We start from the raw sequence: 15274 nt of genomic DNA, 5'->3' as shown, positions 1-15274 counted from the left end.
TCACTTATAACTAGAGTTATGGGAGCCAACATGTCCTTCGCAGTTTGCACCAAATGCCTCAACCAATAGTGCTTCAAAAATAAGATAATTATATCACATGCACTTTACACAAACACAACATATATAATTAAAGAAAAATACCTGGAATCAATCAAAGAGAAGAAACTATTCAATATTAAGACTTTTTAGGTATGTAAGGAACTAGTCAGGGTTAGTGTAACAGGAGAGTCCAGCCATAGATAATACATTAACATGATGAATACATATTTCTTCAAAACTGTATTCAGTAAAATAAGTGGAGATTTGGTTATAATGAATGATGATAAAATACATATGTAGATATTTTTGAAAGAACTGGATATATAAATGTCTTATTGTGTTTGTATAATTTCTGTTGTAACATAAATGTCCATTTCTTTTTATTGTGTATTATTCCTCCTATATTCAAGCAGTGAGGGTTATCTACAAAGCCTTTTTAGTGTCTGTCAGGATACTATCAAACAGAAAATGCCCTTATCTTGAAAAGGTGTTTCTGTCGGATAGCGCCCTTACTGGCACTCCCACATCTTAAGGAGTAATTCACTTCATGTCACATAGTGGCATTTTGTACTCTCATGTGCTTTTGTACTATGGTAACAATTATTTGAAGTGGTTTTGATTGCTTGATCTTTGTTTTTCTGTTTCAAAGCAACAACATAGGACATAAGTATTATCTGGCGGTAGATCCCGTGTCAGGCTCAATATTTCTGTCCGATACGAATAGTCGCAGAATTTACAAAATCAAGTCCCTGACGGGGGCAAAAGACATTGCAACCAACTTAGAAGTTATCGCTGGCAATGGAGAGCAGTGTATGCCCTTTGATGAGTCCAGATGTGGTAATGGAGGGAAGGCAGTGGATGCCATTCTGACTAACCCAAGAGGTAAGTGCAGGAAATGTAAGAGTGACACAATACACTAAATATTACACTATGTCACATGATATATTATCACAGATAATAAAGGCATACTTTTACAGTACGTGCGTCTCAAGAAATATTAGCTGCACCTTTTGCAAAGGTTATGACTTCATGTTCAAGAGACAGATGGAAATGGCAATGTTGTTGACTTTCAAAACAAATATTATTTTAAAATTTACACTTAATATGTTGGGCTATGTCTACTTTGGTTTTGGCAGACTACAAAGAGTATTATTGAAATTGGTTTGTAGGCCAATTCTTTAGCAAATTACAACATTAGGGCTGATGCAGAGTGAGACGTACACAAGTATGTTAAGTGTACATTGTGTGAAACCGCGCTGCGCATGCGCAGACACTGGGGGCACACATGTGATCTTATGCAGACTTGTAGGATTCTGGCATTTACACCTGTCAGTGGCTGGAGATGCAGGAAAGGGGAAGGTCTGAGTACACTACAGTTCACACAAATGCCGCTCATGCTGACCTGCAGAAACACACATATACACATACTAGGAAGCATATGGTTTGCACCTGCTATAGGCTAAATACTCACTGATGTTTATAACTTGTCTTGAACCAAGAGTTGCAGAGGCTGACATATCTCCAGATCCATAGCACTCTGCATTTGGGCAGAAATACCCTCATTTTCTGTGCTATTTAAAATAAAATTATAATTTACTCCCAGATTGTGGCCGACACTGCATCAGACCCATGGTTGGCATATTGTTGGCCATACATACTGCTGTATTGCAGACAATATTGGCTAATTGATCAATATCTCCCAATGTGTGGTACCAAAAGCTACCATAGAACCTTAGACAAATCCGACTAAAAATCATTAGCAGCTATGTTGATAATTGTGGAATGACTGCAGATCACTGCCAAACCTGTATGCGGTTATCTTCTGACCACAACGACAGGCCCCTGAGGGGCTGTACGGCTGGTCTTCCCTAATGTTAAAATGGTACAGCTGATAATGAACCTTTTTTTTTTTTTAACCTCAAAACCAAAGTGTTGGGGAGGATTTATTTTTCTTGCGAATATATTGAGCTTTGCAAGCCAGGTTCCTTATTTACATCCAGCTGTCATTTAATTGCATGCACCATCATTTAATTATATAGACCGTAAAGGAGACAATAAAAGCAGACAGTCACAGATCTGTATTCAGTGTGGTATTTCAGGATGGATCAGCATTCATCTGAATCCTAAAATTTAATTTAGTGCATCCTTTAATGCAATAATGTAGAAATATATGGGTCACATACAATGACTTTCTGCCCTTTCTGTGCCACATTTACTGTCATAACATTGTTATGTTGTAACTTATTCATTCAATGCAGAATAGTAAGCAAAATTACTGTAGTGTACTCTCACAACATAACAATGCTACTAGGTGTTTGTTTGACCTTCTTGGAAATATAAAAAAAAAAACAGACTATTTGTTAGATTTGCCAAAATGTAGATTTGTTTCCAGCATAAAATGTTTCCTCGTTTTGCACAGGTATTGCTGTTGACAAGAATGGACTCATTTATTTTGTTGATGCGACAATGATACGAAAAGTTGACCAAAACGGAATCATTTCTACGCTACTAGGATCTAATGACCTTGCAGCAGGGCGACCTTTAAGCTGTGATTCAAGTATGGACATCACTCAGGTAACTGAACGGCAATATAGTTCAATTTCTTCAATTAAAAGTGGGTAGGTTTCACTTAAAATCTGAGCTAAACAAGAGGTTTTGATACAATAGTAAACTTGAGTTCAAGTGCATCTGTTTCAATTTACTAATGGTGTCTGACTCAAAAATACTTAGGGTGCCGAAACTAGTGATTGGCTTTGATTGGAACTTAAACTTCCTTTCAACACCCAATTCTTTACTTTTGCCAACATAACAAAAAATGTAAATATTGATTATTTTTCCAATTATATTCATTTTGTAAAAACATTTAAGGACAGAGGGCTTGTACATATTTTTGTTCACATAACAATAAAAGATTTATAAACATTCACACAATTTAAATCTTGCAATTTCAACAATTACCACCTGCCTTGAAGCTAGCTTTACGTGGTGACAAAAATGTCATAGCCACACCGATACCTGCCACCTTTTGTTCCAGATGGACAATAGATAACAGACTGACTTGTCATGTTATAGAATCTTCTAATAGCGATCATGTAATATTTTTCAGGTGCGCATGGAGTGGCCGACAGATTTAGCTGTTAATCCAATGGATAACTCCCTCTATGTTTTAGAGAACAATGTTATTTTGCGCATAACAGAAAACCATCAAGTCAGCATCATCGCTGGACGTCCGATGCACTGTCAGGTCCCTGGCATAGACTACTCCCTGAGCAAACTGGCCATTCATTCTGCACTTGAGTCAGCCAGTGCCATAGCTATTTCCCATAGTGGGATCCTTTACATTGCAGAAACAAATGAAAAGAAAATTAATCGCATACGACAAGTGACAACCAATGGTGAAATCTCGCTTTTAGCTGGGGCAGCTTCTGACTGCAACTGTAAAGACGATGTCAACTGCAATTGTTATGCTGGAGATGATGGCTATGCTACCGATGCGCTTCTAAACTCGCCGTCATCCCTAGCTGTGGCCCCGGACGGCACAGTATATATTGCAGATCTTGGAAATATTCGGATAAGAGCTGTTCTTCAAAACAAACCTGTCCTCACTTCATTTAATCAGTATGAAGTTGCATCCTCGGGGGAGCAGGAGTTATACATATTTAATATCAATGGGATTCATCAGTACACTCAGAGTCTAGTCACTGGAGAATACCTGTACAATTTTACTTACAGTGCTGACAATGATGTGATAGAAGTTATTGATAATAGCGGCAACTCTTTGAAAATCCGCAGGGATTCTAATGGTACTCCACGACATTTCCTAATGCCAGACAATCAAATAATCACCTTGACACTTACTACCAATGGAGGGCTGAAATCGGTTTCAACACAAAGCCAAGAGCTGTCTTTGATGACATACGATGGAAATACAGGGCTGTTGGCAACAAAAAGTGATGAGACCGGCTGGACAATGTTTTATGAGTAAGTATACATTGAAGTGCCTGGAAAAATAGTTTTATCTGTCTTTAGTAAAAAATAATAATAATAAATGGTTGCTTTTACAGTGTATAGGGCTGCACTGCTTTATTTCAAGTGGTTTATTACAAGCGTAGAGATATTTTAAGTGTCTCAATAAGGTATTATAGTAGAACACCCATTTCTAAGATGTGACCACAAGCCAATTACCAGGACAGTAATATAGACAGGTGACAGCAGTAGACCTGTAAGGGACAGGCCCTAACCTATAGAACTTTCCAGAAAATATTCTGGTTCAACATAACTGGCCTATGGCCAACAGGTAAAAACTTGAGAAAGCGACCATTTTTACATAGGGATATCTAAATGAAAAATATTTCTTGCAGTACAGTAACATGCAGAGCATTGGATATGCTGCTACCAGGATATTGTATAGTCTGCTAGGCTTTTTTTGTACATTATAAGAATCATTTTAGCCAGTTTCTCACCTCTCACAGCACTGGGGTTACTATGACAACATTTGTGGAGCGATTGTGTTAGAATTTCGGCTGTCATTTAAATATCCCAAGGAGATATATTCTAGCTGGAAATACAAGCGTACAACTGAAGGCAAAAAATAAAAAAGCAGGTTATAATTATATATTTTTATTCTTCCATAACTTCAACTTTTTCACTCTATAAAAAAATAAAAAGTGGAAAGTTGAACATGTGTTGAGACATAACTATTGTTGCCGAGTGTTTATTTGAAGCAGCTAGTTAATGATTTTTTATGATTTTACATTTGCAATCTTGTAATTCACAATTGAAAAAAAAACCTGTAAATGAAGCATATGTTTTTTTCCATGAATTTCCCCAAATTGTTTATTGACATTCTAGTAATCATCGGCAACATTCAAAGTAAGGATTGTGAATTCAGCAACACATGCTGCCTTGTCTCAGCATATATGTTGTGATATCTTCATTGCTGGCAGTGGTATTCCCATGAGCAATTTCGGCAGGCACGTGTGTGCAGATAGCATACGTGAGGACATAATGTGTGCTTCGACTGTACTTCATTAACATGCTAATTAAATGTTTTGCTGCTTGTTGATAGTTTTATATTCACCACTTTAATAGAAAAAGTGTGATCACTGTCACATTCCCTCTAAGATGATTCACTAGCTTTGCAGATCTACAAATTGCTTGTTTATGCATTTTGCATTGTAATCTGAAGTTACTGGTTCAAAGTACAGAAAGCAGCGCATATGTTAAAGTGGAAGTAAAGATAAAATGACACGAGTTTTCATGTATTTGTGATCATTTACCTTCTGTATTAGGCGGCAAACAATAATATGTGATAATTATTCAAATGTCTAAATTGATAGATTTATATTCTAGACAGGGAAATCTATCAGCTAAATGACCCCCTGCCCAAATGTCATCATGATTTATTTTAGATAAGTGACAAAGCTAAAAGGGAACCTACACATTTTTTATTTTACTTTTTTGGTGCCGTATGGTGGAAAAAATTATACATATATTAAACCTGTGAACTGAAGGCTACAGCTGACATATAAGTGAGTTATAATAGAGAGTCTGGGTCGACCTTCCAAACTTTCTCGTACAATAGAAATGACCCTGCAGCATGTTTCTGAATTCTACAAACTAGTTTCTATTTAGAGCAGGCCTGTCCAACCTGCAGCCCTCCAGATGTTGTGAAACTACAAGTCCCAGCATGCCCTTCCAGCTATCAACTGGTTGTCTACCAGCAAAGCATGCTGGGGCTTGTAGTTTCACAACACCTGGAGGGCCGCAGGTTGGACAGGCCTGATTTAGAGCATCAGAGAATATGATAAATGTATTATTAACTGTTTAACCATACTTGCCTACTCTCCCGGAATGTCCGGGAGACTCCCGAGCTCCGGGTAGGTCTTCCGGACTCCCAGGAGAGCAGGGAATTCTTCTGCATCCTGCCGTGAGCCTTAGTGAGGCGATTCATGGGTAATTGCATCATTTTAGCCTAGCCCCCTGTGACAAAATGTAAATTTATTCACATGGGGTGAGGCCAAATTACGTGATCCTTCCTCTGGGATCTCACAGAAGAGTCGGCAAGTATGTAATTAACATGTAGTTTTTCTCAATTGACATCCTCTAAATAAAACATTATTGGAATAACGTTCATATAACAACGGCACTTAACATGTATTTGTTTTAAACAGGGAGATCACTGTCTTGTTAATTGTCCCTGAGTGCAAGGGTATCAGGAAGAGCCGCAGTACATTTCGATGTAGCATTTGGGAGAAGAGGGTATGCTGATTTGTGTAAACCCCCCCCCCCCCCCATAGAGACACCACCCATGTGCCACCCAGCCAGTGGCTGCTTTCCACTATGGGAAGAGGGCCCAGAACTCGTGGTCAACCTGTTATAGTTGAAACCAACCTAGGCTGTCTAGTGCTGGGACAGGTTTGGGATTTGGGGGGTAGGGGATGTACATTGCCTGTTTATTACAATTTGGAGTACACTGTATATGGCAAGTTGTTTTTCTTAATTTAATTATTAACTTTACTGTAAACTTGTGGATTCTGGACTGACACTGAGAATTATGGGGGAGGGCTGGTCCTGTTATCAATGCAGGAATAAGAACTATCTGGTCACCACAACTTTGTACAGGGCTGCTCAGTTCTCCAATATGTGTTACGAATGTGTGGCCCATCTGGACCTATTTGTGAATTAATGTGCCAGCACCCATCTCAAATAGAAACATACATTATGGAAAATGTAAGTTACCATATATTATTACCATCCTTCAACATTTTTTTTAAAATCACTTTAGTTTAGTTGTTGAACCTTCCAAGAATAACATAGGAACACATTTTTATGTATATATTTATACACTATAATAAAATCTTGCATTGGCCACTTTAATTGGTTTACTATATTATATATTTGTCTGCTGTGTTTAAATAGTTCTCTGAAAGTTTGGAGAGTAATTTGCTGTTAGAATGGCCTCCTGCGGTTTTTCGAAATGACTGAAATATACCATGAGAATTTGTTCTTTAGAAGAAGGAAGTTAGTAGTATAAAGATATTTAAACTTGTAGGAGCCTGTGTTCCTATGTTCTGTCATGTAGCTGAAACCTTCCAGTCTTTCAATACTTCGCAAAAGTGATGTCCTATTAATTTACCATTCATTTAACCATTTTGCTAAAACTTTCTTTATCTAATCTTGCTAATCATGAGCAGCTATTTATAGCAGCGCTGTACAGAGAACTCGCTCACATCAATCCCTGCCCCATTGGAGCTTACAGTCTAGATTCCCTAACATACATACATACATACACACACACAGACAGCGAGAGATTAAGGTCAATTTAATAGTATCCAATTAACCTATTAGTATATGTAAATACAGAGAGAACATTCAAACTCCACACAGATAAGGCCGTGGTCAGGAATGAAATTCATGACCCCAGTGCTGTGAGACAGAATTGCTAACCACTAAGCCACCATGCTGCCCATGTATATGATGTACTGTATATGGATATGACTTTCATTAAACAGATGTAGGGTCACTCCTGTTGCATGAATATTACTCATTTATTACAAGGGACACTGGTGTTGCGCTGCCTTATGCTGCTTTGACAGAACGTGAATCTCAAAGGAGTGATCTATTGAGCACTACGTGGAAAGTCTTCTCTGTACTCACTGCACTTACTCCAGAACTGGACGGACTGCCACTAGAACAAGCTGAATTCCATTTGCCTCAGTCATTTGGCCAAAAAATTATGTAATAATAACACATTCCTCCTGGTAATCAATAGAGCAATACTTTATGGTTAAGTTGACTTTTGTGAAGTGGTTGTTTCTCAGGTCCTGGTGTTCCTATTTATCAATTTATCTGGCAATAATGTTCATTTTTTTATCGCTGTGATAACAAAAATTTCTTATCAGCGCAATTTGCCATAAAACTATGGCCGAGGCAGCTCAGCAATACTCAGCTGCCCAAAGCGGTAAAGGTTATCTTATTGTTTCGCCAGGCCAATCTCTGCAGATATGCACATCTGTGGGTCAGCTAGCATGTGTGGAGTAGAAATGAATCTGTTAACGTCATGATATTCCATACATTGACTTCACCATGGAATTCCAAGAGTGTAGCTTATACCGTCAGGAGTGTCTTACCGAGTCACTCGCTGCCCTGTGGAATGCCAAGAGAGCAATGACTTACTGAGTCACTCCTTCTGCGGACAAGCCCCAACTCCAGTCTTAGGGGCATAACACAATACAAGACCCAGATGTAGCATTAAGCACATTAGGTCTGTGCTCATGACAAATCCTGAAAGGCAACTTCTTCCCTAAAAAACTAGTGTCGGTTTTTACTCATAAGGTTAAAAACAGAAAGTGAACTGATACAGGCTTTGATCAAGTGGAGAAAATGCAGAACAGTAACATCTGTGCTGCAAAACCTTCAACATTATGAAGGCGTAGCTGATGGTTAGTGTGATGCCAAAGTTTATATGCCAACAGTCCCACTGAGGCAAACCTGGTTCCGAACAGAGCTCTACTCAGTCAGCAGTAACACACTCAGGTGTCATCTAAGGAGGGGTATCCTATTGCCCAGATACCCCCCCCCTTCCCCCAGAGGACTCGAGTCAACGCATTGGGCACATTTCTATTAGGCACATGTTGTAACATTTGCATCAGCCCGCCTACACTGCCCGCCAGGCCTGACCCTACTGGTATGTGTACTGCTAGACACACTGGAACACTCAGCTATGTTTAGCCAAAAGAAAGGGATATTTCTCTGTGCAGTAGTGTTGAGCAAGTTGGATATGTAAATGTAAACTTGTAGGGTGTTTTGGTATTTTTATTTTTTTTATTTCTGCTTTATTCCAAAATCAAGCATTTAGAAATCCTGTGTTTGCCCCTCTTTGGTGTGACTGTGTTACATAGTTACACATATTGTGAGATAACAGAGGGTGCTTAATAAATACACGCAATTTGTCGCAAAAATCACTGCTGTTGTCATGTGTTTACCACAATTGTGCTTTTTATATATAAAATCTCTTTATATAGACGTTTCTTTTTTACTTGGTGGCAACAAGTGTAATCATGAAATTAATAATTTTAAAGGTTTCCAGTCATGTAATTGCATGCACTTAACCGAAAAATAGTAACAGAGTGTATAAAGCATCTATGTTGCCTTTTGTAAAAGAAAACATGATTTTTGCAGCTGTATAGTGTCCATGGTAAGGTTTCGCTGCTTAGGAGGACATCTAGTGGTGAAGTCTGAGCTTGCTGCATTATGCCTTTTCTATTTTATTGAGCCATTGCTCTTGCAATGCAATGTGAAGGCAAATCTACTGTGGCAATGGAGAATAAAAATCGATACCATTCATTTCTGAATATCACGCTCGGCTCAGACATGTGAAAATGAACTATGATGTAAAGCTTCTTTCAAAACAGCATGCAGTGTGCTAGGGGTATAATGGATAATTTGTTGGGTCTGTGATGAGGATAATTAGCTTTAATGTCTTGTAAGGCTGTGTATTAATTAGCAAGTCATACCGTTAACAAGTGTAACATTGCGTTTAGAACTTACTGTCAGAGTGAGTAACATAATGTCATGTGAAAGATCTGTGCTCTACACCGTGCTATAAGCACAATGAGAACATGGAAATACAGAGTAATATTTTATTATGTGATTATATGCTTTAACTATGACAGGTAACACCAACATCTAACATGTATTCTTAGCCAGCTATCTCACATAGGAAAAGGCCAAGATCAGATATGATCTGTATACAGCATCCTCACTCTTTCAGGCTTACTCAGATACAAAATATATCTTGCATGTATATAATCGGCTTGGAAAGCCCAATATTCATGCCTGAGGTATCTCCAAGGGTTTGCAGGCATAACCAGACACCTATAACATGTTACATAGAAAAGGTATTGTATTGCTCTCTAATATATTATCATTAATCAGTTATTGTGCATTTTAATATAAGATAAATGACCCAGGATCAAATGACATGAATCAGCAAAACTACATATTGTCCATATGATAGGACCAGTGCTGATCACATATGCTGGTTCTGCAGCAGCTACATCTCCAGGCCCATAACACTAAGTCACAGAAGCAGATTTAGTACATCTGACTGTAGCTGCTGGCAGCATGTGCTGGTTATCGCTAGAGCACTACATCCAGACAGGTTTACTGTGATATCACAACGTGTTGGAAACAGCAGCATTACTTTGCTCACTGAGCTGCACCAATGGGTACTCCTCTATATTTTAATGATTTACTAATACCCTCCATAAAGATAGAAGCACAATGCATTTACATGTCTCATTCAGGTCCAAAAACCAGTATTACCAAGCAATCACTTTCACAGCAGCTGTGGATTCTAGATAATGACATGCAAATGAGTATTTGTTGTACGCCATTTAATAAATAAATAGTAACATGTTTCTATACCCTTAAGCGGTTTGTTTTGCATACAGAATATAGTATAAAGGAATGCAATAGTATACCTCAAACATGTAAGGTAGAGACATTGTTAGCACAGTATCATGCTGACCTTTTCTATGTTAATTCATCCACTTCAGTTATAGAAAGCTACTTATAGAATATGTCATCTTAGTGTTTTTACCACTGTCCTTTCAAGTAATTTTGTTTAATTAATTCAATTTTAGTTACGACAATGAAGGCCGCTTGACCAATGTAACCCGTCCAACTGGAGTTGTTACCAGTCTCCACAGAGAAATGGAAAAATCTATTACGATCGACATAGAAAATTCAAACCGGGATGATGATGTCACCGTTATAACCAATCTATCCTCAGTTGAGGCATCATATACTGTTGTTCAAGGTAATTCAGCATAAATATTCATCATGTTTTTGTTTCCTTACTCTCTCACATAGCTGCACTGCCAACTAATCTATTCATAAATTGTAAAATAGCTGTGAAATCATCTGATCACCTGCTGACGGTCATCATCTCATAATCAGACCTGTCTCACACTATTACAGCAAAGGAATTATTCCAGGTTGCACAATGGCCATATTCCCAGCAACTGGCACCTAAAGTTTTGGACACTGATGAAACTATGTTATTTTTATAAAATAGTTTAAGTTTTAATAATAAAAATCAGTTTGCTTATGTTTAACACCTGCAGTTAAAAAGAAAACAATAAAAACTTGTGTGCACCAAAACATTTCCTATCACTTTTAAAGTATATTTTACGCATGGTAAAGTATTTCCTTAACAAACTAATGACAAGGACAGATTTTAACTGTAATGGCCATTGGCTATGCAGCCTTTAAGGTCTAGCTTAGTCCTCTTCTTCCTAGGATACAGTGGGTAGTTAGATGGACAAGTGCCCCTGAAAATGAAGGTTTGGCGTGGAGCGTACACAGGATACAGGTAGTGCAGTACAGTTACAGCCATCTCTCTGATGGTGAAATCTATAATCACAGCTCTTGGTTGCATAGATCAGCGCGACAACACATTACATGGTTTGTGCCCAGAGCTAACACTCTTGCTAATTAGGATTGTCTCTCTCTTTCCAGTCTAAGCACTAATCAGGGATTTATACTCATTTTGATCATGCCTTCCTACCGGGTATCATTTCACTTGTAGCTTCAGTCTCCTGCCCCCTCAGTACTCACAGTGGACAGTCTGTACAAATGAGATCCTCTTGGGTTGTCTCTAGGAGTGGTCATTCATGCTCCTGTACCTGGCTCACTGACTTGTCAGGCTGACAGCACCTGGTCCAAGTTCTCACTGCTACTCAAAGCTGAACCACACGTCTCATGAGTTCTGGAACCTCCCACTTGGAACCTAGTATTTTTCTTTCACAAGCTCTTAAGCACATATCTTGCTACAGCAACAGTCCTGGAGTAGATCTCTAGGAAGTCTCATAGTTACACTTACTAGCGTGGCACTAACCACCGCTATCTTTAGTGACTGGCACTATCGCTAGCCAAGATGTCTGTTTGGATGGGATTGGTTAGAGGAACTCTAAAGACATTATTTAAGCCTAGAGGTAAGAAGTTATACTCAAAATAAAGGAGGGCCTGAAAACCAGATTTTGAATTGGAATAGATGTTTTACCTCTGGCCTTCAGAGTTTTTCTCCTTGTCCTGGAGTAGATATGTAAACATTTTGATACCGCCAATACACTGCTGACATGTTCCAGAGGTGGTTACATTCAGGTACATCCATACAAAGTCGCATTACACTCCAGTTTGCATAAATATCTCTCATTACTTGGTAAGTATACATTTTTTTGATTCCATGATTAGCTACTACTAAAAACCATGGCTGAGTAATGCTGCAGTGGGGATAGGTTAAGGGGGTGGTAAAATCATACAGATTGTGGATTCTGATAGGTTCGACGGATTAAAGCCATTTTAAAGTGACAGACTTAAATGTCCTTCCACTGCATTGATGCAGCTTTAATTATTTTAATTGCAACTGATACATTCATAGTTCTAAATTAAGGCACTCTGCACATGGGCCTTAAAAGCAACACCTGCTAAAAGCAAAGACAAACCCTTGTACTTTGTCCTTGCTTTTAAGTATGTGTTTAAAGCATGTTCCCAAGGCCACCCTGCAGCGTAGTGTAATATGTACTTAATCAGTGTTCAGAGCCATAACTAGGGTGGCGCTACCTGGCTCTATCTACATGCTTTTACTTACTCGCAGTGGAACGCATGTGCGTTCCACTGCGGGTAAGTAAAAGAGTCTCTCTCTCTCGACTGCGACCTCTCTCTCTCTCTCTCGATTGCGACCTCTATCTCTCTCTCGATTGTCACCTCTACGTGTCCTGACGCTGTAAAGCAGCCCAGAAGTTGTGACTATAATGCCACCTTTTCCAGCCACTTTTCCAAATCTGTGTACAGGCAGGTCATAGTGGTGTTTACAAATTTACAGTTAAAAGGCTTGGATCCCCAGCAGATCCTTAAAACGTATAGCACTGGTTTCCTGCATTCTCTTCAAATGCTTAATCAGATTTTCTTTACCTAGTATTAAAGCTTAGATATGCATCATATTAGGTCACATTAATGCAACAGTAGCTATAATTCAAAAGGGTTCACAAACATTTTCCACTGCATATGCTTTATGCAGGGTAATTTTTTTCGGTGCGCTTAGTCATTTTAGTTAGTGTACCTTATTTATTTACATATTTCATCTTCATTGGTACCAGCATTACCTGTAAATTAGTATAAAAAAACAAGCATTTTAGTGTCTTAAATAAATACTTTCTCAAACAGACTGAGCTGTCCATGTTCCTCCCTCATGAACTTCTCATTTGCATAAATAGGTAATTCATAGGGGAGTGGAAAAGACCCATATTGGTAAGGCTGACTTTCAAGTAGGTGAAGATTGGTGGAAAACCTGGCTTCAATTTATAGAAATGCTAAAAAGACCATTAAACGTCTAGTTTTATAGGTAATTACTAGTGAAGAGACTTAGGGGTAAATTTACTAAACTGCTGATTTAAAAAAGTGGAGATGCAACCAATCAGATTCTAGCTGTCATTTTGTAGACTGTACTAAATAAATGATAACTAGGGGCCTGATTCATTAGGGATCTTAACTTGAGAAACTTCTTATTTAAGACTCCAGTTTAAATGTTTAATGGATTTGCAAATATGTGTACCAGAATTCTTTCAGGAAAGTGCTAGCCACACCCCCATATTATGTTGGCCACACCCACTTGACAAATGTCACTCCCACTTAGATGTGGGGCGCCGGTGCCCTGTCTCGCCCAGGGAACTAAAATGTCTAGTTACAGCACTGTCAGTGTTCACCTTGAACTCTATTGTGTGAGCATTGCAGACAATATTGAAAATGACACAAAGTGAATGCTTGTGAGAAAGTGGTACAGGTCCATCAGATCACATATCATGTGGTTTCACTGCTATTGTACACAAGCATTAACTGTGCATTAAATACTCAATATTTTAACATTTGCTTTTACTATTATTTATATACTTACCTCTTTGTATGTTGTATACACACATAATACACACAGTCTCTGCTATTCCAAGTTCACTGTAGCCGTATGCTGTGGTGACAGCCAGTATTGAAATCAATGGGGGACCTCCCAACTGGTATATTATGCATGTGTTGATGGGCATGGACGCAGCTGTAGTTCCCTTACAGTCACATTTAATGAAGAGCCCCATTTGGTATTTAAAGCTTGTGCAAGATAACATTGATCTCTCTATAATTAACACTGTGATGTACTTAAGGGGAGAGAAATTCCACAGTTTGGTGCCACATTGGTCTACTCCATCTACTTTATACAATGAGTGCTAAATGTAAACTATGTTTTAGGTTTTAAATTTACAGCAAACAATAATGGAAAAGCAGAAAGTTATTACATTAGTTTCCAACAACTGTATTATTGCCCAGAATGTATTTAGCTACCGCTTTAAATTAAAGTCTACTGGTGGGAATGAAACACCTTGTTTTCTGCAGGAGTAGGTACATTGTTGTCATATTATTTACATTTCCTTCACTGAAATTAGTTATATGCTCAGTTGCTACCATGCCACAGAATAGATGTAACATATATTTCTAGAGCTAAGGTTACAAAATAATTAATATACACTACTCCTTGCTCTGCCCAACTCTGTACACACTGTAAACACTAAGGGCATCTACTATGCATTAGTAAAATGCGGTGCTTCTAAATATACATCGCAGTGATGCATATTTATGCACCATCTTTTACACATAGTGAAATGCATGCACCCCACTTCTGCTCACCCGCTCTTAAAACTAGAGATGCTCAGGCTCGGTTTTATGAAAACCGAGCCCATTCGAACTTTGGGGATCCGAGTAGGCTCACGAGCAGGCTCGTTACTTTTGAGCGTCCTCAGATCTGAATCGAGGCAAAACATCACTGTTGCGTTGTCGGATCTAACAGGTTTTGGATTCCATAAGTACCTCCCTCCCCAGGAGATCCAGCGCCATTGCTCACACAGATACAGAGATAGCAGTGTTCTTGTCACTCTCCAGTCTCCAGTGACATTGCTCAGTGCCAGTGCTCACACAGAAACAGGGGTAGCAGTGTTCTTGTCACTCTCCAGTCTCCAGTGACATTGCTCAGTGCCAGTGCTTACACAGAAACAAGGGGTTCTTGTCACTCTCCAGTGACATTGCTCAGTGCCAGTGCTCACACAGAAACAGGGGGTTCTTGTCACTCTCCAGTCTCCAGTGCCCATGGGCTGGCTGGTAAACTTTATCCCGGGGGGGCAAGCACACA

At 38.8% G+C, this 15274-nt stretch overlaps 1 protein-coding gene across 1 annotated transcript in view; it reads left to right on the top strand.

The window, feature by feature from the left end:
* Positions 1–15274, top strand: part of TENM2 (teneurin transmembrane protein 2) — a 785744-nt gene that overhangs the window by 738984 nt on the left and 31486 nt on the right. Inside the window, exons 21-24 of the mRNA XM_075209829.1 lie at positions 689–921; positions 2459–2613; positions 3146–4020; positions 10689–10864. Coding sequence (XP_075065930.1) covers positions 689–921; positions 2459–2613; positions 3146–4020; positions 10689–10864 — 1439 coding nt within the window. The remainder of the gene's footprint in view (positions 1–688; positions 922–2458; positions 2614–3145; positions 4021–10688; positions 10865–15274) is intronic.

This window comes from Mixophyes fleayi, chromosome 4 (assembly GCF_038048845.1).
Source record: "Mixophyes fleayi isolate aMixFle1 chromosome 4, aMixFle1.hap1, whole genome shotgun sequence".
Classification (NCBI taxonomy): domain Eukaryota; kingdom Metazoa; phylum Chordata; class Amphibia; order Anura; family Limnodynastidae; genus Mixophyes; species Mixophyes fleayi.
Note: the sequence above shows the minus strand (reverse complement) of the source record. Positions and strands in the feature narration are given on the sequence as shown.